Source organism: Natator depressus, chromosome 26 (genome assembly GCF_965152275.1).
Source record: "Natator depressus isolate rNatDep1 chromosome 26, rNatDep2.hap1, whole genome shotgun sequence".
Lineage (NCBI taxonomy): Eukaryota > Metazoa > Chordata > Testudines > Cheloniidae > Natator > Natator depressus.
This window is the reverse complement of record NC_134259.1, coordinates 10,483,315-10,507,189: the sequence shown is the minus strand read 5'-3', so window position 1 is coordinate 10,507,189 and position 23,875 is coordinate 10,483,315. Positions and strand designations below refer to the sequence as shown.

The 23,875-nt window shown below is 42.6% G+C and overlaps 1 protein-coding gene across 1 annotated transcript; it reads right to left on the bottom strand.

Annotated features, from left to right (window-relative positions):
- Positions 1-858: 858 nt before the first annotated feature.
- On the bottom strand, positions 859-23,722 carry LOC141978063 (gastrokine-1-like). Its single transcript, XM_074939907.1, has 6 exons — positions 23,669-23,722; positions 9,615-9,668; positions 4,971-5,108; positions 4,026-4,136; positions 3,246-3,386; positions 859-957 (listed from the first exon to the last, which is right to left on the bottom strand). Exons 1-6 carry the CDS (start codon positions 23,720-23,722, stop codon positions 859-861), a joined length of 597 nt encoding a protein of 198 aa, XP_074796008.1.
- Between the last annotated feature and the right edge of the window lie 153 nt (positions 23,723-23,875).

Genomic DNA, 23,875 nt, shown 5'->3' with positions numbered 1-23,875 from the left:
CAGGGAAACTGGTTCATGACTGACATGGGAGACTGCAATCTTCTAAATCAGGGGTGGGCAAACTTTTTGGCCTGAGGACCACATCGGGGTTCTGAAACTGGATGGAGGCCCAGGTAGGGAAGGCTGTGCCTCCCCAAACAGCCTGGCCCCCGCCCCCTATCTGCCCCCTCCCATTTCCCGCCCCCTTATTGCTCCCCTCAAAACCCCCGACCCATCCAACCCCTCCCCTGCTCCTTGTCCCCTGACCGCTTCCTCCCGGGACCCCACCCCCTATCCAACCCCTCCACCCCCCGCTCCCCGCCCCCATACCATGCTGCTCAGAGCACCAGGACTGGAAGCCCTGCCGCCCAGCCGGAGCCAACCACGCCGCTTGCAGCCCCGCCACCCAGAACGCTGGTGGCACGGTAAGCTGAGGCTATGGGGGAGGAGGAACAGCAGGGGAGGGGCCGGGAGCTCGCCTCCCCAGCCGGGAGCTCAAGGGCCAGGCAGGACGGTCCCGCGGGCCGTAGTTTGCCCATCTCTGCTCTAAATCATTAGCCTCCTTGCATGCAGCCCCAAGGTTCTCTTTCATTATGGTCTCCCATCCAAATACTAACCAGGTCCAAACCTGTTTAACCTCTCAGATCACATCCTGAGCCAGTGTCCATGACAGAAGACAGAAATTATTAGAAACATGGCATAACTGACTAATTCCTTTATTGACAGATATTGTAACAGCCTAGATTTCTTCTACACAGAAAACATATGGAGGAGAGGAAAACACATATCTGATAACACGATCATGAAAAGAACAGCAACAAAAATATTATTTTTCTAATCAATGAGGGCATTGCTAGGCAGATTCTATCAGCAGCGATTTTATCTGAAAGATGCAGTTTCACCGCAATAGTTAAGTGTCATCATGTCCATTACATTAGTCTTGAAACATTGTCCAGAATAAAAGAAAAAGTTGTCTCCTAAGGGAAAAAGAAAAACAAAAATTAATATCCGGTGATGGCTAAGGATGTTATTACAGTCAGCCATTCATTACCATCCTGAATAATTCTCCTGCAAAGAATACTCCAAACCATTTCCCATTCAATCCAAACCATACAAGACCTATGCCATCTAATAAAAACCCGCAATGATGTGGGAATGAGTGGATTATTAATTTGTGAGTAAGAGCATTAAAATTCTACGTGCCCTACAGTTAATTCTTTTGTATGAAAATGAGTTACTATAATCAGAAAAAATACTCCTTTGATGCATACAGAATTTTAATATACTGAAGCATGATCCAAAGTTCATTGAAGTTGATGAAAACATTATTTCCATGGACTTTGGCTCAGTTTCAGGACCACTTGGACATTACTACTTGGATATCTATTCTTCTATCTTAGATATTTACATTACCCGTATTGGCATATCTGTGTGACTGTGATGTCAGCAATCAACAGAGAATGGTTTATCCCTCCATGTCCTGACGCTTCTTCTATTTTTTTTCATTTTATTTTTCAGTACTGATTACAGTCATCTTTAAAATCTTGCTAACTATAAGTAGCAAAGATTCAACTCAAAAGGAAATAATGGGCCAGATTCAACATTGGGTTGGTTCAATTTTAGTTCAATATGGCTGCCCTGAAATCAGTGCAATCACACCAGTGCAAAATGGGAGTAACAAAGTGGGTAATAGGGCCCAGTAACTCTGAAAAAGAATCATTATTCGTTTAGTACCAGTCTTAAAGTCACACTTTAAAAAAGCTGGGTTTCTACGTTATAAAAAAACTGACAACTACTGAGTATTCCAATAAATAGTAAAAAAAAAACCCAAAAACCCCACCAAAAAATCCACTACTGAATAGGGAGACTATGAGGTTTTCAGAGCAATACCATGGCATCTCAACACACTTTGCTGAAAATCAAAAAGGAGATACTTCTGCCATAAGATTGTCCTCTGAACCATCTAGGTCCTCACAAATCCAGGTGAAGTTCACCCTTGTGGAGAGAGCCAGCACGAGTTCCACACATCTCTTAAGTCTGACTTAAATTATTAAAAAGGGCTGAAATGAATTTAAATGGCATATAAGCCTTTATCCTCAGTCCTATTTACATACTTGACCTAAGCTAGCATGACCTAGCTTCATCAAAATAAAAAGACCAATTTCTTTCCCATCTACAATTAGGCCGTGATTTGCAGAAGAGAAAACAAAGGCAATTATGCCACCTAATAAAAACTCAGATTTAAGCAAACAATTTCTTTAAGCAATTTGTTTCGGTGCAGCTGTGTTGTTTTCGTCTTTGTTTATCAGGGGAAAAGTAGTTTTTTACTTTAATGTGATGATTTTTCTTATTTCTCCAAACTTCAAACATGAATCAGTCTTTATCATTTATTGGAGCAATATTCAGCACAAAGAAGGAAAAGCCAGTGGTGGAAAAATGAATGCGTTAGCAATTTCCACAGACAGCTCCATTTTCCCCCCACCATTGTTTCAAACAATAAAGGAAGTTTATCACAATAATTTGGCCACACAAGTGCTATGAAATAAGCAATATCCTAACATTACACGATTTCATATTATTTTTACAGAGCTTAAATACTTTAAATTTCTATGAAAACGTCCTTTATCCTTAATCAAAATGACCCTGCTCCCCACTGAAGTGGAATGAGGCATTTAGTGCTCTCAAATACATTCTTCCTCAGATTTTTGGCATTCTGTTTTATAGAGAAAGATTTCGAGGCTATCAAACCTCATTTAAGAGTCCAATTAATTGGAAGGCAGTTGCAATGCTTGAGAGCAGACAAAATTGATTTGGGCGATATATTACAAGATGAGGGAATAGAGTGGAGAGTGGACAAGTTACATGCAGCTCTAACAGCCTCTAAACCTGCTCTGTAAGGAGATTGCAAGGATGGTAAGGGAATAAAGAAATCCTTGCATTTCTCCATCACTTTGGGGAGTGGAAAGAAGGATGTGTGAGTATTCATTTAAAATTTTAGATGAGAGCCTGAGCTGCAAAATTCTTTTCTGTATTTTGAACCCCATAAAATCCAGGCGTGGTGGGATCTGGACTTTGGGTTCAGCCCCTTATAGAGATTGCCTGCAAAATTCAGATCCAGAGCTGGGTTCAGATCCTGATGCCTTCCTGAAACACCCCAGGTTGCTTCTGGCTCATTTCCACTTAGAAAAGTGACACACTTGCCATGTTTCATATTGTAAATACACTGGGTGGTTTTGCGGCATGAAATGTTAGTTAAATCTGTACTCATGAGCTTCGCGAGCAACATAGGTTGGAATTCCTCTGCACATAGCTTCAACAGACTTCCCATACAGGGCCAAGTCACTGACTCTGGTTTCTGAGACGGTGAATCGCAGTTCCACTGGGGGAGGCCCTCGAGAGCCGGCCTTCTAAATATTCAATAAGCAAACCCAGAATAACAGCATTTAATAAAATCATGATCCTTTTTGTGACATTCCTAAGAGTGCACAGCTTGTGACAATGTGGGTACAGCCTAAGATATCAGGAGCAAGCTGAGAGTCAACTCCATTGCTCAGCTCTCCCGTAGGGCACAAGTGGAGAAACCAAGAAGGGCTAGGGGCTGAAGACCCCAAAAGTGCCCTGGAAAGAGTCACTGGAACAGTGAAATGCTGCCAATATTTCCACTGCCATCTAAAAACCTTTTTCTTTCATCACTACTCATGCAAACTAGGGTTCCAGTTCACCATTAACCCATACCCTGGGCAGTCACTTTCACCAGTGGATTGCTAAGAGGTGCAAAATGAGTATAAAACACTACCAGATCCATTTAGTAGCATTTTACACTTGCTTTGTTCTGTTGTAAATGACGGCAGAAGGTGCAAGGCAACAAAGAATGAGACTATAAGGCTCCAGAATAAAGGCTTGAAGTAAACCATGCATGGCGAGAAACGTGCCTTTTGCTACAGCAGCCTTTGCCTCTTTCTACCATTTTAAGATGATGCATTTTCACAAGCAAACTCCCTAGCCCCACCCCCACCAATCATCCCCACCTTTCCCCTCCTTCTTACCTTCTTTTCTTTAATCAGCTGGGGAAGCTCTACAACATCAGGCATAACTTTTTCGTTAATTTTAGCAATGATGCAGGCTTTCTTTGAAAGTATCCTCGTTGCAATGAAACCCTGCAAAATAAAATTACAGAGAGAGTGGCATTTTGTTTCAAAGCAGCTCCACTCTTTGGTCACAAATGAAATAAGCAATGGAACTTGGGGCTCAAAAAATAGACGAAGCAGTATTGAGAAATGTGTAGTGTAGAGACTTGCTATAGTGCAAGCAAATGGTGTTTCTGAATTTTATTTGTTAAGGGATAGTATCATGATGACGGGGGCATTTTTATCATGGATGAAGCAAATGAGCATTTCAGTGCTGCTATATGATTGGTACGCTCTGCTGTTTCAGGCATGTGAATGGATGCTCAGCTGATAATGCTGATGCAGCATATAGTGTACCAGAAGTAGTAAAAAGGTTAACCAGGACATTTTCAAAGCCCCAGAAGGATTTAGGAGTAAAAGTTCCATTGGCAGTCCCAGGCATTTTTGAAAATCTTTTCCTCATATGCTTGATCCTTTTGCCATGGAAGATCTGGATTCAGATTTAGATTGCAAGTGAAGTGTATGTTTGAAAGTTTGCACCTAACTGGTCTTGCTCATACTTTCCTTGGCTTCAGTGAGAACTACTCTACCAGTTTTGAATTTTAATGTAAACTAAAATAATTCTTTTTTCAAGGCTGTTTCTTCTCTCCCTTATACAGGCATAAATCAAAAATAGTTCCTATGACATCAGTGTAACACAGGTGGTGAGAGGCAAATCAGGCTCATCGGAGTCTTATTTACACGGCGTAACTCCATTGTTTTCAGTGCAGTTACTTACTAGTGACTCATGCCCCAATCCACTGGAGCAGAATGCACAGAGCTATTGGCTCAAGGAGTCTCCAAAAATGCATGTTTGCCATTTACATTGCCGTAGTCCCAGACGGAGTTCCATGAGTTCCAGCCGTTGTTTGAGTCAATGTTGGCCACGTGCTTATCGTTGTTGATGCTCACAGTCTGGTGGGAGTTTCCGCCATTGTTTCCCTGATTGTTTTCATTCACATTCTGTTTTTGTTTTTTTTTAAAGACAATCATTTATGTGTTTAGATTTCTAAAGCTCAGTTCTATAAATCCATTTCCATAACCAATGCTATGGAAAATCATTGGCCTTAAAATCACATTAAAGGGCTATAACAGAGAGACTTTGGGAAGTGGCTGGGACGCTTCTAAAACTATCTGAGCCAAAGCATAAAGGTTCTTAGACTCATGGACTCATAGACTGTAAGACCAGAAGGGGCCATCATGATCCTCTAGTCTGACCTCCTGCAGATCACAAGCCACAGAACCTCACCCACCCACTCCAGTAATAGACCCATAACCTCTAGTTACTGAAGTCCTCAAATCTTGATTTAAAGACTTCAAGTTACAAAGAATTTACCATTTACTCTAGTTCAAACCAGCAAGTGACCCGTGCCTCATGTTGCAGAGGAAGGCACCTCCCTCCCCCGCCAGGGTCTCTGCCAATCTGACCTGAAGAAAAATTCTTCCACAACCCCAGATATGGCAATCAGTTAGACCCTGAGCTTATGAGCAAGACCCACCAGTCAAATACTTGGGAAAGAATTATCTGTAGTAACTCAGAGCTAATTTGGAAACACAGGGGTCATACCCTATGATTGCAGAATTGCAAATACAGTATGAATGGGGAGGGGAAAAGTGATCTGGGAAACTACAGGCCCATTAGTTTGTCTTCAATTGTATGCCAGGTGTGAGAACAAATTTTGAAAGAGAAAGCAGTTAAGGACATAGAGTTAAATAGTAATTGGGATAAAATACAGCATGGTATTGGAAAAGGTAGATCATACTAGACCAACCTTATCTCTTTCTTTGAGAAGATACCCAATTTTCTAGTTAAGGAAATGCAGTAGATCTAATCTGCTTGGACTTCAGTATAGCATTTGATTGATACAGTTCCACATGGGAAATTATTAGTTAAATTGGAGAAGATGGGGATTAAAAGAAGAATCAAATGGTGGGTAAGAAACTGGTTAAAGGGGAGACTACAGTAGGTCATGCTGAAAGGTGAACTGTCAGGCAGGAGGGAGGTTACTAGTGGAGTTCCTCAAGGACCAGTCTTGGGATCAATCTTATTTAATATTTTAATGAATGACCTTGGCATAAAAAGCGGGAGTGTGCTAATAAAATGTGCAGATGACACAAAGCTGGGAGGTATTGCCAATATGGAGGAGGACCAGAATATCATGCAAGAAGATTTGGGTGACCTTGAAAATTGGAGTAATAGAAATGGGATGAAATTTAATAGAGCAAAGTCATGCATTTAGGGACTAACTACAAAAATGTTTGCTATAAGCTGGGGACATATCCGTTGGAAGTAACAGAGGAAAAGAAAGACCTGGGTGTATGATCAATCACAGGGTGACTGAACTACCAATGTAATTAAGCCAGGCGACCAGCTTGGCTTAATGGTGAAATCCTAGCGGATCTTAAACATAAAAAAGAAGCTTACAAGAAGTGGAAGGTTGGACATATGACCAGGGAAGAGTATAAAAATATTGCTCGGGCATGTAGGAATGAAATCAGGAGGGCCAAATCGCACCTGGAGCTGCAGCTAGCAAGAGATGTCAAGAGTAACAAGAAAGGTTTCTTCAGGTATGTTGGCAACAAGAAGAAAGCCAAGGAAAGTGTGGGCCCCTTACTGAATGAGGGAGGCAACCTAGTGACAGAGAATGTGGAAAAAGCTAATGTGCTCAATGCTTTTTTTGCCTCTGTCTTCACTAACAAGGACAGCTCCCAGACTGCTGCGCTGGGCATCGCACATGGGGAGTAGATGGCCAGCCCTCTGTGGAGAAAGAGGTGGTTAGGGACTATTTAGAAAAGCTGGACGTGCACAAGTCCATGGGGCCGGATGAGTTGCATCCGAGAGTGCTAAAGGAATTGGCGGATGTGATTGCAGAGCCATTGGCCATTATCTTTGAAAACTCGTGGCGAACGGGGGAAGTCCCAGATGACTGGAAAAAGGCTAATGTAGTGCCAATCTTTAAAAAAGGGAAGAAGGAGGATCCTGGGAACTACAGGCCGGTCAGCCTCACCTCAGTCCCCAGAAAAATCATGGAGCGGGTCCTCAAGGAATCAATCCTGAAGCACTTAGACGAGAGTAAAGTGATCAGGAACAGTCAGCATGGATTCACCAAGGGAAGGTCATGCCTGACTAATCTAATCGCCTTCTATGATGAGATTACTGATTCTGTGGATGAAGGGAAAGCAGTGGATGTATTGTTTCTTGACTTTAGCAAAGCTTTTCACACAGTCTCCCACAGTATTCTTGTCAGCAAGTTAAAGAAGTATGGGCTGGATGAATGTACTATACGGTGGGTAGAAAGTTGGCTAGATTGTCGGGCTCAACGGGTAGTGATCAATGGCTCCATGTCTAGTTGGCAGCCGGTGTCAAGTGGAGTGCCCCAGGGGTTGGTCCTGGGGCCGGTTTTGTTCAATATCTTCATAAATGATCTGGAGGATGGTGTGGATTGCACTCTTAGCAAATTTGCGGATGATACTAAACTGGGAGGAGTGGTAGATACGTTGGAGGGCAGAGATAGGATACAGAGGGACCTGGACAAATTGGAGGATTGGGCCAAAAGAAACCTGATGAGGTTCAATAAGGATAAATGCAGGGTCCTGCACTTAGGACGGAAGAACCCAATGCACAGCTACAGACTAGGGACTGAATGGCTAGGCAGCAGTTCTGCGGAAAAGGACCTAGGGGTTACAGTGGACGAGAAGCTGGATATGAGTCAGCAGTGTGCCCTTGTTGCCAAGAAGGCCAATGGCATTTTGGGATGTATAAGTAGGGGCATAGCGAGCAGATCGAGGGACGTGATCGTTCCCCTCTATTAGACATTGGTGAGGCCTCATCTGGAGTACTGTGTCCAGTTTTGGGCCCCACACTACAAGAAGGATGTGGATAAATTGGAGAGAGTCCAGCGAAGGGCAACAAAAATGATTAGGGGTCTGGAACACATGACTTATGAGGAGAGGCTGAGGGAACTGGGATTGTTTAGTCTGCGGAAGAGAAGAATGAGGGGGGATTTGATAGCTGCTTTCAACTACCTGAGAGGTGGTTCCGAAGAGGATGGTTCTAGACTATTCTCAGTGGTAGAAGATGACAGGACAAGGAGTAATGGTCTCAAGTTGCAGTTGGGGAGATTTCGGTTGGATATTAGGAAAAACTTTTTCACTAGGAGGGTGGTGAAACACTGGAATGCGTTACCTAGGGAGGTGGTGGAATCTCCTTCCTTAGAAGTTTTTAAGGTCAGGCTTGACAAAGCCCTGGCTGGGATGATTTAATTGGGGATTGGTCCTGCTTTGAGCAGGGGGTTGGACTAGATGACCTCCTGAGGTCCCTTCCAACCCTGATATTCTATGATTCTATGATTCTATGATTCTAATGTAGCTGTGAAAAAGGCCAATGCAATCCTGGGCTGCATCAGGTGAGGTATTTCCAGTAGAGATAAGGAATTACCATTATACAAGTCACTGGTGAGACCTCATCTGGAGTACTGTGTGTAGTTTTGGTCTCCCATGTTTAAGAAAGATTAATTCAAACTGGAACAGGTGCAGAGAAGGGCTACAAGCATGATCAGAGGAATGGAGAACCTACCTTACAAGCGGAGACTTATGGAGCTTGGCTTGTTTAGTCTAACCAAACAAAGGCTGAGGGGAATATGATTATGCTATAAATACATTAGAGGGATAAATACCAGGAAGGGAGAGGAGTTATTTAAGTTAAGGGCCAATGTTGACACAAGAACAAATAGAAATAAATTGGCCATCAACAAATTTAGGCTTGAAATTAGAAAAAGGTTTCTAACCATCAGAGGAGTGAAGTTCTGAAACGGTCTTCCCAGACTAGTAGTGGGGACAAAAAACCTAACTCATTTCAAGAGTGATCATGATAAATTTATGGAGGGGATGATATGATAAGCTTGCCTACAATAGCAATCTAACAAATTTCATGAAAAACAAAATGCATTTGCCATCCAGCTCTCGCCATTATTAATCTGCAAACAGACATTAGTTGATATCATTGTACTGTGTTTCTGTGATCAAATCCTCAATGCTATCATTATCCCACCATGCCACACAATGATTTCATAATATTTATACTAGTATCAAAATATAATTTGATGTTTCCTAAACTGCCAATAATTGAGTGTTCCCCCTCAGTAAGTAAACAAACTAAATATTTTCTGACAGGTTTCAGAGTAACAGCCGTGTTAGTCTGTATTCGCAAAAAGAAAAGGAGTACTTGTGGCACCTTAGAGACTAACCAGTTTATTTGAGCATAAGCTTTCGTGAGCTACAGCTCACTTCATCGGATGCATACTGTGGAAACTGCAAATATTTTCTTTAGCACACAAACACAATCTTGCGCTATGTCAGTTTAATGCACTAAGGAAATCTTAGATTCCTTTTCAGAAATTTATTTTTCAGATGTGAAAACTCATACAGCCCAAAAGAAACATTTTGATAAGAGTTGATCATTATACTTACATCATTAGCAAAAATTGGAGCTAGGAAGACTCTGAGCAGAGCAGCAATCACAATCTGAAATTAACATTGGAAGCATAACAATGTAAGTGCTTGCCTTGATAAAACATGTTCTAAAAGTTCTTTGTTGTCTAAGAATAGGCTTAGGCATGTGCTTAAATTTATGCACATACTTAAGTGCTTTGCTGGACTGGATCCTAACCTGTAATCTATTGGAAGATTATTCAAATATGCTGAAATAATCGTATGGGTAAGTCTGTTACCATTTCTGATGCAAATTCCTATTAGCCTGGGCAGGATGCTTTGCCTATGTGAGAAGAGCAACATTTGGCTCATAGTATTTGTGACAGATTTGGCAATTTCCAGCAATATCCTTGAAAAACCTTGCTGAATTAAGTTCAAGTATATTTGGAGTCCATTGTATCAAATGGAAAGGTTATGTATTATTGTGGGCCTGGATAGTCAAAGGACTATATTGAACAATATGGCAAACAAGAAGGGTCTTTTGGGACAGTAGATGTGACGGGTATTTCCTTATAAATATCTAGCTGGAGGTGAATGCAAATTCCCCACCCTCAGTTATGCAGAAATCCAGCCTTTTGAAGCTCCACCCTGAGCCTTTGTCTGCTGATCACCTGAGGCCAAGATCAAAGGGCCAAGCTGTCTAAAGGAAAAACTGAAGTATTCATGGTTGTTCTGGTTCTAAGCTAAGGCTGCTATGAATTTGTAACCACAGAAGAAGGTGGGGTTTGAAGGACTGACTCCTGTCAGAGCCTTTGATGGAGTTGGGGGGTGAGCTCTGGTAAACTTGTTAACAGGCATGTAGGTTATTTCATTGTTTTTAATATGTTTTCTCGATAACACTTTCACGTTAAGTATAAATATACTTGCTGTGTGTTGACTTGTTAGTGCAGGCAATCAGAGCCATTCATAGCCTTCAAAGAGAAAGCAAAGCATAGACACTGGCCTTTTTGGATAGTTTGACTTGCTGCGAATATCACAGTGTAATCAGGGAACTGTGCAGCCTGGAAAAACTCTGGTCAGGAGGGAGAGAGATGTAGGTCTCTGTCCAAGGGAGGTGACAGCTGACCAGCTGAGAGCATAGAGTGGTTGTCCTTGCTGGACCATGGAAAGGGAATATATGTGCAGTTGCCCTGAACTGTGAGAGTATTTAAAACCTACAAAAAAAGTGTATTTAACATAGTGGAATGTCCAGGATGTGGGAGACAAGCTGACAAACTCTTGGATAGGAGGTGAACCCTTTGGATGGAATATTTCATTCCTTAAAAGAGAGTTGATTTTTCTCCTAATGTTTTTATTTTGAATATTGACCAGAGCAATAACATTACATTATATGTGTATTCATAAAGAGTTAGGTCATGCCTGGTCAGCACAGTCCTGTGCTGAGAACAGTGCAGAGATACATAACCACCGCTCTCCACTCCCTTTAGGGTGATGCGTGCCCCGAGGGATCTTGGTAGCATCTCTGTGCTTCTCCAAGTGCATTTCTGGTGAGCTTTTATGTCTCCTTAACCCCTTCCCCGTGTGGATCACAGAGGGCAGGGGAATTCTCCTTAATTCCTTCCCCATATTGAATAGTCAAACTGAACCAAAATTCAGACTGACTATGCTTTGCTGGAAGTGATTGCATAGTTAAAGAGGACATAATTTAGGAGTTCACATCAGAGATTGATTTTCAAGTTGAGACAGACACAACATAAACAAACCCTGAAACTAGTATATTAGTAGCACTTCTTTGTTTCAGTCCAAAGAAAATGTTAACAATTGAGTTATATACCCCTGAATACAGAAATAAATAATGGAAGGGCTGACACAGTCTTATTTAGTGCAGAAAACAATAATGCTAAATGCTTTCGTTATTCTGTTCTAAGTGCACGCATAATTATTACAATGATTCAGAGGCTAAATATTATTCAAACTTCCCTGAATTATTTAGTCAAAGTCAGAGCCAATATATATTGTTGTAAGATTTAATAATTTTTACATTATGTCATTTCAAGACATAATTATTGTCTTAGAGACAATTTTTGAAGTCTTTCCTCAGATGTTGACTCCCACTGACTTCCATAAGAATTTCTCATGAGTAAGGGCTGAACCTGGCTCAGTAACTTCTTAGAATTAATTCCTCAACAAACTAGGATGAATTTAAATACAGTTTTGCTTTCCAGTCATATATCCAGATTCTTACATTTCATGATTCTATGGGTCAGATTCTCCCCTCACTTCTGTGATCATACACCACTGTTGTAACCCCCTCGAATTTCATGGACTCACTTCTGATTTACACTTAGGTATTGTAAATGAGGATCGGCTACTCTGTAGACAATAAAACATGCATTTAAGTCTGGGTTAAAAATTCTCTCCTATTTCCATTAAAATTCTAGAGATTAATGCATAGATGGGTTCATTTCCTTATGGAGTGAAATCTCTGCTGAAAGTAAAATTTCTAAAACTTCTAATGAAATTAGCAGTAGTTCTGCGTGTGCATGGTCACACCCCAACCCTGTGCAACATTCCTGTTGTATAAGAAGAAAGTAGTAAATGTACTCAAAGTGAACCTCATTTTGATGGCAGAGGAGATTCAAGATCTGCTGGGCTAAATGAAACAAACCCTTCAACTTTTTATACACCAGTTTCCAAAGTTAGATATGGGAAGGTTAAATACTGAAATAAACTTATTTTATTGGCATGTATCCATTTATTTATGACATTGCACACTGTTTCCTTATGTAATTGCTCTAACAAGCAATTTGGCACCAAACTGATAGTGTCAATCACATGTAGCAGATAAGAGACCATTTGTCATGTTAAATTCAATATATTTTATCATAACTTTCTGTTATGCAGAAGTTACACACAGTACATTTCCTTTAACAATGCTTAATTAAACCTAGATGATTAATCCATAAAGTCAAACAAGATTCCCAGTGACAAATTTTGCCCGTATGTCAAAGGCCTCACCCCAGATATCTTATATCCATAATTCATAATATTGATAAAGTATACCAGATTGCCAGCCTCAAGCATTCAAAAATTAGTCAGGCCCCACAAAATTATGAGATGCTCTAGGAATAGTTGAAATTAAAGATAAATTTTTCACTAAAACACTCCCTAAAAAATTATCATTTTCCAACCAGCTCTACTTCACACCCACTTTACATTGCTAGAGTGATATAAAGAGGCCTTCATGAAACTTAAGAACTCAAGCAACTGGGTCAGATCTTCCCGTGGTGCAAATCTTTGTCCTTCCTTAACCTTAATGCAGTTATGACAATTTAAAGCAGCCAATTGTATTTAGAAGCATCAGGCCTGATTCTCATTTACACTAAGGCTACTTTGAACCATTATGACCATGTAAAGGGATAGTGCAACATTATCTGTTGTCTTGCATCCTGAATTGTCATTTACACTTGTGCTAAGTGAAGACAGAGGAGGTGTAAAATTCTACATTTAGCACAAGGTATAAAGTAGAGACCACTCAGGCCAATAGACTGCTGAGTTGAATGATCTACAGTTCTTCTAATCTATCTGAGTTGCAGATGGCAAATGGAGCAGCATATGTGTGCCATCAATGGAATCCAAAACACACAGAACAGTACATTGTTCATGTAATCAAATCCTCTCTTTTTTTCTGGACCATTAATAAATTGGGTAGTGGTCATGAGAAAGGGATCAAGGAAACTGAACTACGTAATGCCATTTAGCTACTCTCTGTGGTATCATTAGCAACAACTTGGAAAGTTCCTTAGTCCAAGAGTCCAATAACCAAAGCCATTTTGGCCATCACAGATAGTGTGTCACACTTGGAAGTCTGAATCTACAAATCCCCCATCAGCTTTTCACTGTTTATATAGTCTGTTTGGCAAACTTGTACGGCTGGAGTTATTGATTGTAAGAAAAAATTATGGAAACCAATTAGAGTGGTAGAAATGAGAGAAGGAAAAGATCCAACTGTACAAGATCCCATTCCTTGGCCAGTGCCAGATTGTTTCCTGTAATATTATCTTTAAAGCTTTTGCTCAGAACATTTTCTGTCTATATACAGACTCTTAAAGGTTATCTGACAACAGGGAAACTCCTATTGTTAAGAACCAACTTTAACCAAAAGTTAATTAGATTCTATTTCTGAGGCCCAAAGACAGCCTTTATTTTATACATATATATCTGCTTTTTCATGCATCTTTCCACATCCTTTCAAGCAGGATCAGAACTAGAAATAGTGAAATTAGGGCTGGACTAACCCAAGTAATTTGTTTTCTAACTACACAATTTGTAGAATCCTGAACCTGAACCTGCCCCTGCTCTTGGGGAATGGAACCCCAGGACAAAGGCTCTTGTAGGCAAATGTTATCACATCATGATCCAATATCAAGATATTACCAATATGGTTATGTATTATGTGATCAAAATGAAGCAACTAGCGCTAACTTGGAAAACTCTGATGAAACCATATTCCGTTGAAACGTGTGGTTCAGTCAAAATCGAAATGCTTTGTGAAATTGGGTCCATTTTGCCAAATTTAATTTTAAAAAATTTAAAATAAGCTCCGACAATGTTGAAACATCCCATTTCAACATTATGGGAAAGAAACATTTCAATTTTTCATTTTGAAATGACTTTTCATTTAGAATTACTTTACTATTTGTATTATATATTACAATGCAATATATATATAACATAACATTGTAAAAACTTGAAATCAAAACAAAACATTTCAGTTCTGTCAAAATGAAACATTTTGAATGGCCTGAAGTGAAAAATGATTTGGAATTTTCCTTCACAGAGAATTTTGAAATCTTCTCTTTTTTTTTTTTTTTTTTTCTGGTTTGGAATGAAGCCAAATGTAGAAATCCTTTACCAAAGGGATCTTCTGTTCACCACATGGCCGTAGTAGCAATTTTCATTCAGGCCTGGCCAGTTCAGGAATCCAGAAACAGCCTGTTTTCCAGCCCTTACATAAAGTCCTGCTAAGGCAAAAATGAAAGAATGCAAAGGCTGGCATGGTACAGTTTGTTGGTTTTTGAGGTGGTGATAGGCACTTTTTCCCCCATGTCAGCTTATTTCTTCTGGGTGGAACAAATATTTATCAAAACCACCTGAAGAAATCATGATTCAACAGGGGAGTTTTTTGTATCAATATTTTTTTCCATCTTAATTTGTTCGACTTGATTTCCTATGTGGTGTTAGCCTTATGGATTGAAATTTGCTGGCTGACTGGAAATCAGTCTTGAACTGAAATTGCACAAATTTTCCCTTGATTCTATTTTCAAGACCCCTTTGTTTAAGTTATCTACAGTGGATGCTGGAGCTAAAACAATGGGCCAGATTCTCCTTTTGGTTATACCAGTGTAACCCAAGAGTAACTATTAAAACTATTTAATAGTATTGCACTGGTGTAAATAAGGGCAGACTTGGACCTATGAAAATAACAAAGACTGACAATTCCTCGCAGCAAGAAATTACAAGCACTTACAGCGCATTTTCTTTCGTCCCAGCACCTAAGTCCAGCTCCCTTCCTTCCTCCCATATTCTCTGTGCAGATGTCACCAGTTTGAACTTGAGTGAACCAGCTGAGAAAAAGTGGCTAATTTGGGGGATGTGGAAGAGAAAAGCTTGCAACCCCCTGACTTAGACCAAAAGCAGCCAAGGCAAGAAGCCGGCTTTGGGACATGTGAATATTCAGCTGAAAGATCAGGTTCACGGAGGGATACCCAGACCTGCAGTGATCAGTTTATATAAAACCTCATTCTGGTGAGAGTTGACATTAGTGAGAGCTGGGCCCATGAAATTGAACAATTTATGGCCCCTTACTGTCTAATTGGTTACCTAGCTTTAGTTTATAGGTCAAATATTCACCTATTCACTCAGAGGATTATAGCATAGCCTCCACTCAGTGAAGACATGTGTGTTTCTACGCAGCTGCTGAGAGGTATGTACATACACTGAAAAGAGAATATATTCCCCCAAGCAGTCATGCTATTCCTGCCTAGGACACCCATACTCACCTTTGAATTAAAGTGCAGAGGTAGTTTGAAAAGTGATGCTGTGACAGTGACATGGATGAGTTCCCCACTGGTTCTTGAGATAAGATTGTGACACAAATCAATTAATTAGAAATTAATTTTTATTTTCTGATCCCAAGTCATGTGACAAGGATCAAAAGGATACACCCTGGTCACATGGCAGAGGTCAGTCTTCAGTGGTTATAATTCTCCCTCATTGACTACTATTCTGTGTACCACTGTGCTCAGCTATAAGAACATCAGAGATAAACTTGGGTGAAACAGTTTGTGTTGCCCCCTACTGACGGCTCATACATAGAAATTAAAATATGAAAATTACTACTGCTACTTTAAACTGTAATTTAAACTTTTAGTTCAAGTGGTAGAAGGGCAATGTGCTTCTGGTGCCTGAGTTCTATCATCAGTGTTCTGTGTTTGCATGGTTTAGCTGGCCACTGCCTGTCATGAGCATTTTTTATGTGCCCATCACCTTATATCGAGGCACCATTGGACAACAGATGACAAGGGCAGCTTTTGATTTAAGGGCAACATCTATTCCATGCTCATCAGTTTGGTATCTGATTACAGACACTTGACGTATTGTCTATAGCTATGGATTTGTGACCATATAATTAATTATTATTGGAAAGCAGTGTGAAGTAAGACTAAGTATGTACCTTTCCTCTTACCATTGCAACCTTTTTTGAAGAGATGGATTTGCACAGAACCCTTTTGTCTCTTTATCACATGACTAAGGTTGCAGAAATCTGTTCCAGATTTGCAGTTTAGTTTTAGCAAAACGTATATGCATGAGGGAGAGAGAGATTGCAAATAATATACAGATCAGAAAATGTAAGCATACAGTACAGTGGTTTTTTAACGTATCATTTAATTTCATTGCACTGCATTAACAGAGCAAACGAAACCTTCAAAATGAATAACATACAAGGGGCGAAGGATAAGCATAATCCACTGTGAAAGACTGCAACATCAGTGCCCATGCTCCATACTGCTATATCAGGTGACAAAATGGGATTATATTTTTTTTTCAATGAGACGATGGCTTTTTCACTCAAGTGAACATGCTCTGACTTCAGTTGTTTTGATAGTTCAGCTGGTCCATTGATCACTTTGGAGTGGCTTCTGAGATGTCCCTTACCTGGCTTTATGGCTTTCAAACATCATTTAAAAGTCCCAGTCAGGGTTTTAAAATCTTAAATGAAGTGTAATCAATGGCGAATTTCATACATTGTGGAAAGAGAATAATCACAGTTGGCAAACTGAAAAAACTGAAGATAGAGAACATAAGAACGGCCAGACTGGGTCAGATCAATAGTCCATCCCAGTGTCCTGACTTCTGATAATGGCCAGTGCCAGCGGCTTCAGAAGGAGCTAACAGAACAGAGCAATTTATTGAGTGATCAATCCGCTGTTGTCCAGTCCCGGCTTCTGCTAGTCAGAGGCTTAGGAACACCCAGAGCCTGGGGTTGCGTCCCTGACCATCTTGGCTAATGGCCAATAATGGATGTATCCGCCATGATCTTATCTAGTTCTTTTTTGTCCTCTACTTATCTAGTATCATTGCAAACCACTTTCACACTGCTCTGCCTCAATCCTGACAGACAGGCGTCACCACTGAAATGATACTGTAGTCCAGTCTCGGTTGGTCATTCAGTCCTTGATCTATCTGCTGAGACTGCAAAGAAAAAAAGAATGCTGAAAGTAAAAAAGATGATACATAAAATATATATAAATAAAATATAATGGATTACTGTAAAGAACTAGGAAATACAATATTTAGGAAGGAAAATTTCATGGGATTTAAACTCTTTCTTTGAATATAGTTTTAGACACTAGACCAAAATTGCAGACTATTATTTTTGAGATACAGAATGTGTCCTTTGTGAAGGACCTGATCCAATGCCCACTGAAGTTATATGAAGATTCCAGTGGAAACTGGATTAGATCCAGTGGAACCCCTGGCATTTTTCCATTGACTTTGGTGGGAATTGGACTAGCCCCTTGTAGCATAACCCAGTTCTGGGTAAAGAATAAACCTGCTGGACTTAAAGTGAACTCTGTTAAAACACATATAATTAGTTGGTCAAATTTATTTCTGAAATAAGTGGGGAAACTGCCTTCTTTTCTCTCTCTCCCTCATGCTTCTCCATGAAACCAGCAATGTCCAAAAGTCTCGCCCTTTTCTTCCCCCACACACACCCACAAACACACAGGGCTACTCCCTTAGAATTGATACATTATTGGCAATGGTGGGCCTGTGTGTTTACTTAGGGTATGTCTACACTACGGAATAAGGTCGAATTTATAGAAGTCGGTTTTTTAGAAATCGGTTTTATATATTCGAGTGTGTGTGTCCCCACAGAAGTGCATTAAGTGCATTAACTCGGCGGAGTGCTTCCACAGTACCGAGGCTAGAGTCGACTTCCGGAGCGTTGCACTGTGGGTAGCTATCCCACAGTTCCCGCAGTCTCCGCTGCCCATTGGAATTCTGGGTTGAGATCCCAATGCCTGATGGGGCTGAAACATTGTCGTGGGTGGTTCTGGGTACATATCGTCAGTCCCCCCCTTCCCTCCCTCCCTCCGTGAAAGCAAGGGCAGACAATTGTTTCGCGCCTTTTTTCCTGAGTTACCTGTGCGGACGCCATACCACCGCAAGCATGGAGCCCGCTCAGGTAACCGTCACCGTATGTCTCCTGGGTGCTGGCAGACGCGGCACGGCATTGCTACACAGTAGCAGCAACCCATTGCCTTGTGGCAGCAGACGGTACAATACGACTGGTAGCCGTCCTCGTCATGTCCGAGGTACTCCTGGTCGCCTGTGTGAGGTCGATCAGGAGCGCCTGGGCAGACATGGGCGCAGGGACTAAATTTTTAGTGACTTGACCAGGTCATTCTCTTTAGTCCGGCAGTCAGTCCTATTGAACCGTCTTATGGTGAGCAGGCAGGCAGTATGTCCTTCTGCACCGTCTGCTGCCAGCCAAAGATGTAAAAGATAGATGGAGTGGATCAAAACAAGAAATAGACCAGATTTGTTTTGTACTCATTTGCCTCCTCCCCTGTCTAGGGGAATCATTCCTCTAGGTCACACTGCAGTCACTCACAGAGAAGGTGCAGCGAGGTAGATCTAGCCATGTATCAATCAGAGGCCAGGCTAACCTCCTTGTTCCAATAAGAACAATAACTTAGGTGCACCATTTCTTATTGGAACCCTCCGTGAAGTCAACCCTGTAAGCCGTGTCCTCAGTCGCCCCTCCCTGCGTCAGAGCAACGGCAAACAATCGTGCATCTGAGTTGAGAGTGCTGTCCAGAGCAGTCACAATGGAGCACTCTGATTGGGCTAAAACATTGTCGCGGGTGGTTCTGGGTACATATTGTCCGGCCCCCGTTCCCTCCCTCCCTCCGTGAAGGCAAGGGCAGACAATTGTTTCGCGCCTTTTTTCCTGAGTTACCTGTGCGGAAGCCATACCACCGCAAGCATGGAGCCCGCTCAGGTAACCGTCACCGTATGTCTCCTGGGTGCTGGCAGACGCGGTACGGCATTGCTACACAGTAGCAGCAACCCATTGCCTTGTGGCAGCAGACAGTACAGTACGACTGGTAGCCGTCCTCGTCATGTCCGAGGTGTTCCTGGTCGCCTGTGTGAGGTCGATCAGGAGCGCCTGGGCAGACATGGGCGCAGGGACTAAATTTTTAGTGACTTGACCAGGTCATTTTTTTTAGTCCGGCAGTCAGTCCTATTGAACCGTCTTATGGTGAGCAGGCAGGCAATATGGATTGCTAGCAGTCCTATTGCACCGTCTTCTGCCGAGCAGCCATGAGATGTGGATGGCATGCAGTCCTTCTGCACCGTCAGCTGCTAGCCAAAGATGTAAAAGATAGATGGAGTGGATCAAAACAAGAAATAGACCAGATTTGTTTTGTACTCATTTGCCTTCTCCCCTGTCTAGGGGACTCATTCCTCTAGGTCACACTGCAGTCACGCACAGAGAAGGTGCAGCGAGGTAGATCTAGCCATGTATCAATCAGAGGCCAGGCTAACCTCCTTGTTCCAATAAGAACAATAACTTAGGTGCACCATTTCTTATTGGAACCCTCCGTGAAGTCAACCCTGTAAGCCGTGTCCTCAGTCGCCCCTCCCTGCGTCAGAGCAACGGCAAACAATCGTGCATCTGAGTTGAGAGTGCTGTCCAGAGCAGCCCAATGGAGCACTCTGATTGGGCTAAAACATTGTCGCGGGTGGTTCTGGGTACATATTGTCCGGCCCCCGTTCCCTCCCTCCCTCTGTGAAGGCAAGGGCAGACAATCGTTTTGCGCCTTTTTTCCTGAGTTACCTGTGCGGACGCCATACCACCGCAAGCATGGAGCCCGCTCAGGTAACCGTCACCGTATGTCTCCTGGGTGCTGGCAGACGCGGTACGGCATTGCTACACAGTAGCAGCAACCCATTGCCTTCTGGCAGCAGACGGTGCAGTATGACTGGTAGCCGTCCTCGTCATGTCCGAGGTGCTCCTGGCCACGTCGGCTGGGAGCGCCTGGGCAGACATGGGCGCAGGGACTAAATTTTTGGTGACTTGACCAGGTCATTCTCTTTAGTCCTGCAGTCAGTCGTATTGAACCGTCTAATGGTGAGCAGGCAGGCAATACGGATTGCTAGCAGTCGTATTGTACCATCTTCTGCCGGGCAGGCAAGAGATGACGATGGCTAGCAATCGTATTGTACCATCTTCTGCCGGGCAGGCAAGAGATGACGATGGCTAGCAATCGTACTGTGCCATCTTCTGCCAGGCAGGCAAGAGATGAGGATGGCTAGCAGTCGTACTGTGCCATCTTCTGCCGAGCAGCCATGAGATGTGGATGGCTTGCAGTCCTTCTGCACCGTCTGCTGCCAGCCAAAGATGTAAAAGATAGATGGAGTGGATCAAAACAAGAAATAGACCAGATTTGTTTTGTACTCATTTGCCTCCTCCCCTGTCTAGGGGACTCATTCCTCTAGGTCACACTGCAGTCACTCACAGAGAAGGTGCTGCGAGGTAGATCTAGCCATGTATCAATCAGAGGCCAGGCTAACCTCCTTGTTCCAATAAGAACAATAACTTAGGTGCACCATTTCTTATTGGAACCCTCCGTGAAGTCCTGCCTGAACTACTCCTTGATGTAAAGCCACCCCCTTTGTGGATTTTAGCCTCCTGAAGCCAACCCTGTAAGCCGTGTCGTCAGTCGCCCCTCCCTCCGTCAGAGCAACGGCAGACAATCATTCCGCGCCTTTTTTCTGTGCGGACGCCATACCAAGGCAAGCATGGAGTCCGCTCAGCTCACTTTGGCAATTAGGAGCACATTAAACACCACACGCATTATCCAGCAGTATATGCAGCACCAGAACCTGGCAAAGCGCTACCGGGCGAGGAGGCGACGTCAGCGCGGTCACGTGAGTGATCAGGACATGGACACAGATTTCTCTGAAAGCATGGGCCCTGCCAATGCATGCATCATGGTGCTAATGGGGCAGGTTCATGCTGTGGAACGCCGATTCTGGGCTCGGGAAACAAGCACAGACTGGTGGGACCGCATAGTGTTGCAGGTCTGGGACGATTCCCAGTGGCTGCGAAACTTTCGCATGCGTAAGGGCACTTTCATGGAACTTTGTGACTTGCTTTCCCCTGCCCTGAAGCGCATGAATACCAAGATGAGAGCAGCCCTCACAGTTGAGAAGCGAGTGGCGATAGCCCTGTGGAAGCTTGCAACGCCAGACAGCTACCGGTCAGTTGGGAATCAATTTGGAGTGGGCAAATCTACTGAAGCGGCATGTTTGGGGCTCTGACCCGGAGCGGCCGTTCGCCTCTCTGGTTTTCTGGTAGGCTTGCCTCAGCTCCTTCAGTTTCACGCGGCACTGCTTTGGGTCCCTGTTATGGCCTCTGTCCTTCATGCCCTGGGAGATCTTGACAAAGGTTTTGGCATTTCGAAAACTGGAACGGAGTTCTGATAGCACGGATTCCTCTCCCCATACAGCGATCAGATCCCGTACCTCCCGTTCGGTCCATGCTGGAGCTCTTTTGCGATTCTGAGACTCCATCATGGTCACCTCTGCTGATGAGCTCTGCATGGTCACCTGCAGCTTGCCACGCTGGCCAAACAGGAAATGAGATTCAAAAGTTCGCGGTTCTTTTCCTGTCTACCTGGCCAGTGCATCTGAGTTGAGAGTGCTGTCCAGAGCGGTCAAAATGGAGCACTCTGGGATAGCTCCCGGAGGCCAATACCGTCGAATTGTGTCCACAGTACCCCAAATTCGACCCGGCAAGGCCGATTTAAGCGCTAATCCACTTGTCAGGGGTGGAGTAAGGAAATCGATTTTAAGAGCCCTTTAAGTCGAAATAAAGGGCTTCATCGTGTGGACGGGTGCAGGTTTACATCGATTTAATGCTGCTAAATTCGACCTAAAGTCCTAGTGTAGACCAGGGCTTAGGGAGTTGTCTGCCCCTGCTAGTGCCTGAAGACAAAGAAAAGGTAATGATGCTATTTTCACCGGTGCTAGCTGATATGGAATCATTAAGAGAACAGATGTTAGGGGGCTTATTCCTTCACCCACTTACTTCCCTGGTCCTTCTCGCATGAACAGAGAGCAACAATACCCAAAGTCCAAAGGTGCAAACAATTCGATGTTTATTGGGGTGAACTTCCAGCAAGCATGATTCCAGTTTCCTTCCTTAGTATCCTCCTTCCCAGCTCTGACACCACAGAGCCTTACACCTGTGTCCCTGTTCCCATTCCTGCCCTTAGCCAAACATGATTCCAATTTCCCCACTTCCATTCCCTGTTCCCATTTCCCGCTTTAGCAAAACATGATTGCAATTTCCTTACCCCCCATTCCCTGTTCCCATCCTCCACCCACACCCACACCCACACCCACTCACTTCCTGATTGACTGCAGACTATATATCAAAACTTGAGTTCGGCTTAGCTATACCTTAACCAATCATTTTCCTGAAATTTAACTAACCAATCCTAACATATTGTAACATGATTATGTAACCAATTATATCCCACCACCTTAATTAGTTTACCCCCAGCAAAATTAATTATACAGCAGACAGGAACAATCACAGAACCAGACAGAGATTATACAGACAAACAATAGCAAAGTGGGAACTATAATCACAAAACAATACAGAAGTGAGGATTTCACATATCAGCTATTGATAAGTGAGTTCTTGCCAGACAGGATGCTATCAAACTAAGTTTCCTTTTACATTTTCTAGGCAATCCCTTTCTCTGGAGGTGATAGGCATTATCAGGACAGGATTGTATTCCTAACAGCCCAATAGCACCTTCTTTCAATGTGACTAGTTTGGAATGTGAGGAGGTGACTGGTCGCTTCCCAGTTTATGGCTGCCTCTGCTGCTTAGCCAAAGGCCTTAGCCTAAGCACAGGGCCTCAGACTGTCACAGTAAGAGAAGACCCTTACACCGGCAGACAGTGATTTTGATTCTTTCTTTTATATCTCTAGAACTAGCCAAGTGATAAGAATACATCTAAATTCTTAGAGTACAGGCCTTTACAGACAGGCCTGAATATCTATATCCTAACAACATAGATGGAACTTACCCATTTTTATAGAGTAATTTTTCACAATACGACCACACTGTTTTGGTGAAGTCTAGTGAAGTCTAGCTGAAATAAAGAACAATAAAGCTGGATTCTATCCCCCACTTTTCCAATGATCCATTTTGTGACAATTCACACAATTCATACACCCTCTCTGTGCTAGTTTCCCCATGCATCTTTATATCAGGGAGACTAAGACTTACCCAATTTATGCATTCAAAGACATAATAATCAGTCGTTTTAATTCCAGTAGTTATTTAATGGGCTATTTTGGAGGCAGTAGCCAAAAACTGTGAGGTGCAGCAACTGAGTGGTTCAGGTGTTCAACTAAAATCCTGCAGGGTATGGGGTTTTGGTTCAATAAATCTCACACTAAAAGGCCACTTCCAGTTTACCCAGCTGTAAAATGGGTACCTGATCTATCAGGTTAGGGCAGTCAAAGGTGGTCACCTGTGATGCTGACCCCATAAGGCCCTGGTGTTCTGTTGGCTATGAAACTGATATGCATTAACTGTGCGAGCCTAATGAGACATTGACTTGGGAGAACTTTGACTTTGACCTAAAAAGTTGATCTATTCATTGGTATTTAGCCAGTACTTGTGGGTTGCCAGGATATGGATA

Excerpts from the sequence above, each read along its gene's own strand:
- LOC141978063 (XM_074939907.1), bottom strand. The coding sequence starts at position 23,722 with ATGGGGTCAGCATCACAGGTGACCACCTTTGACTGCCCTAACCTGATA. Across the intron at positions 3,387-4,025 it reads AGCTGATTAAAGAAAAGAAG|AAGGCCGGCTCTCGAGGGCC; the intron begins GTAAGAAGGAGG and ends TTGAATATTTAG. Across the intron at positions 958-3,245 it reads ATGTTGCTCGCGAAGCTCAT|GGAGACAACTTTTTCTTTTA; the intron begins GAGTACAGATTT and ends CTTTTTCCCTTA.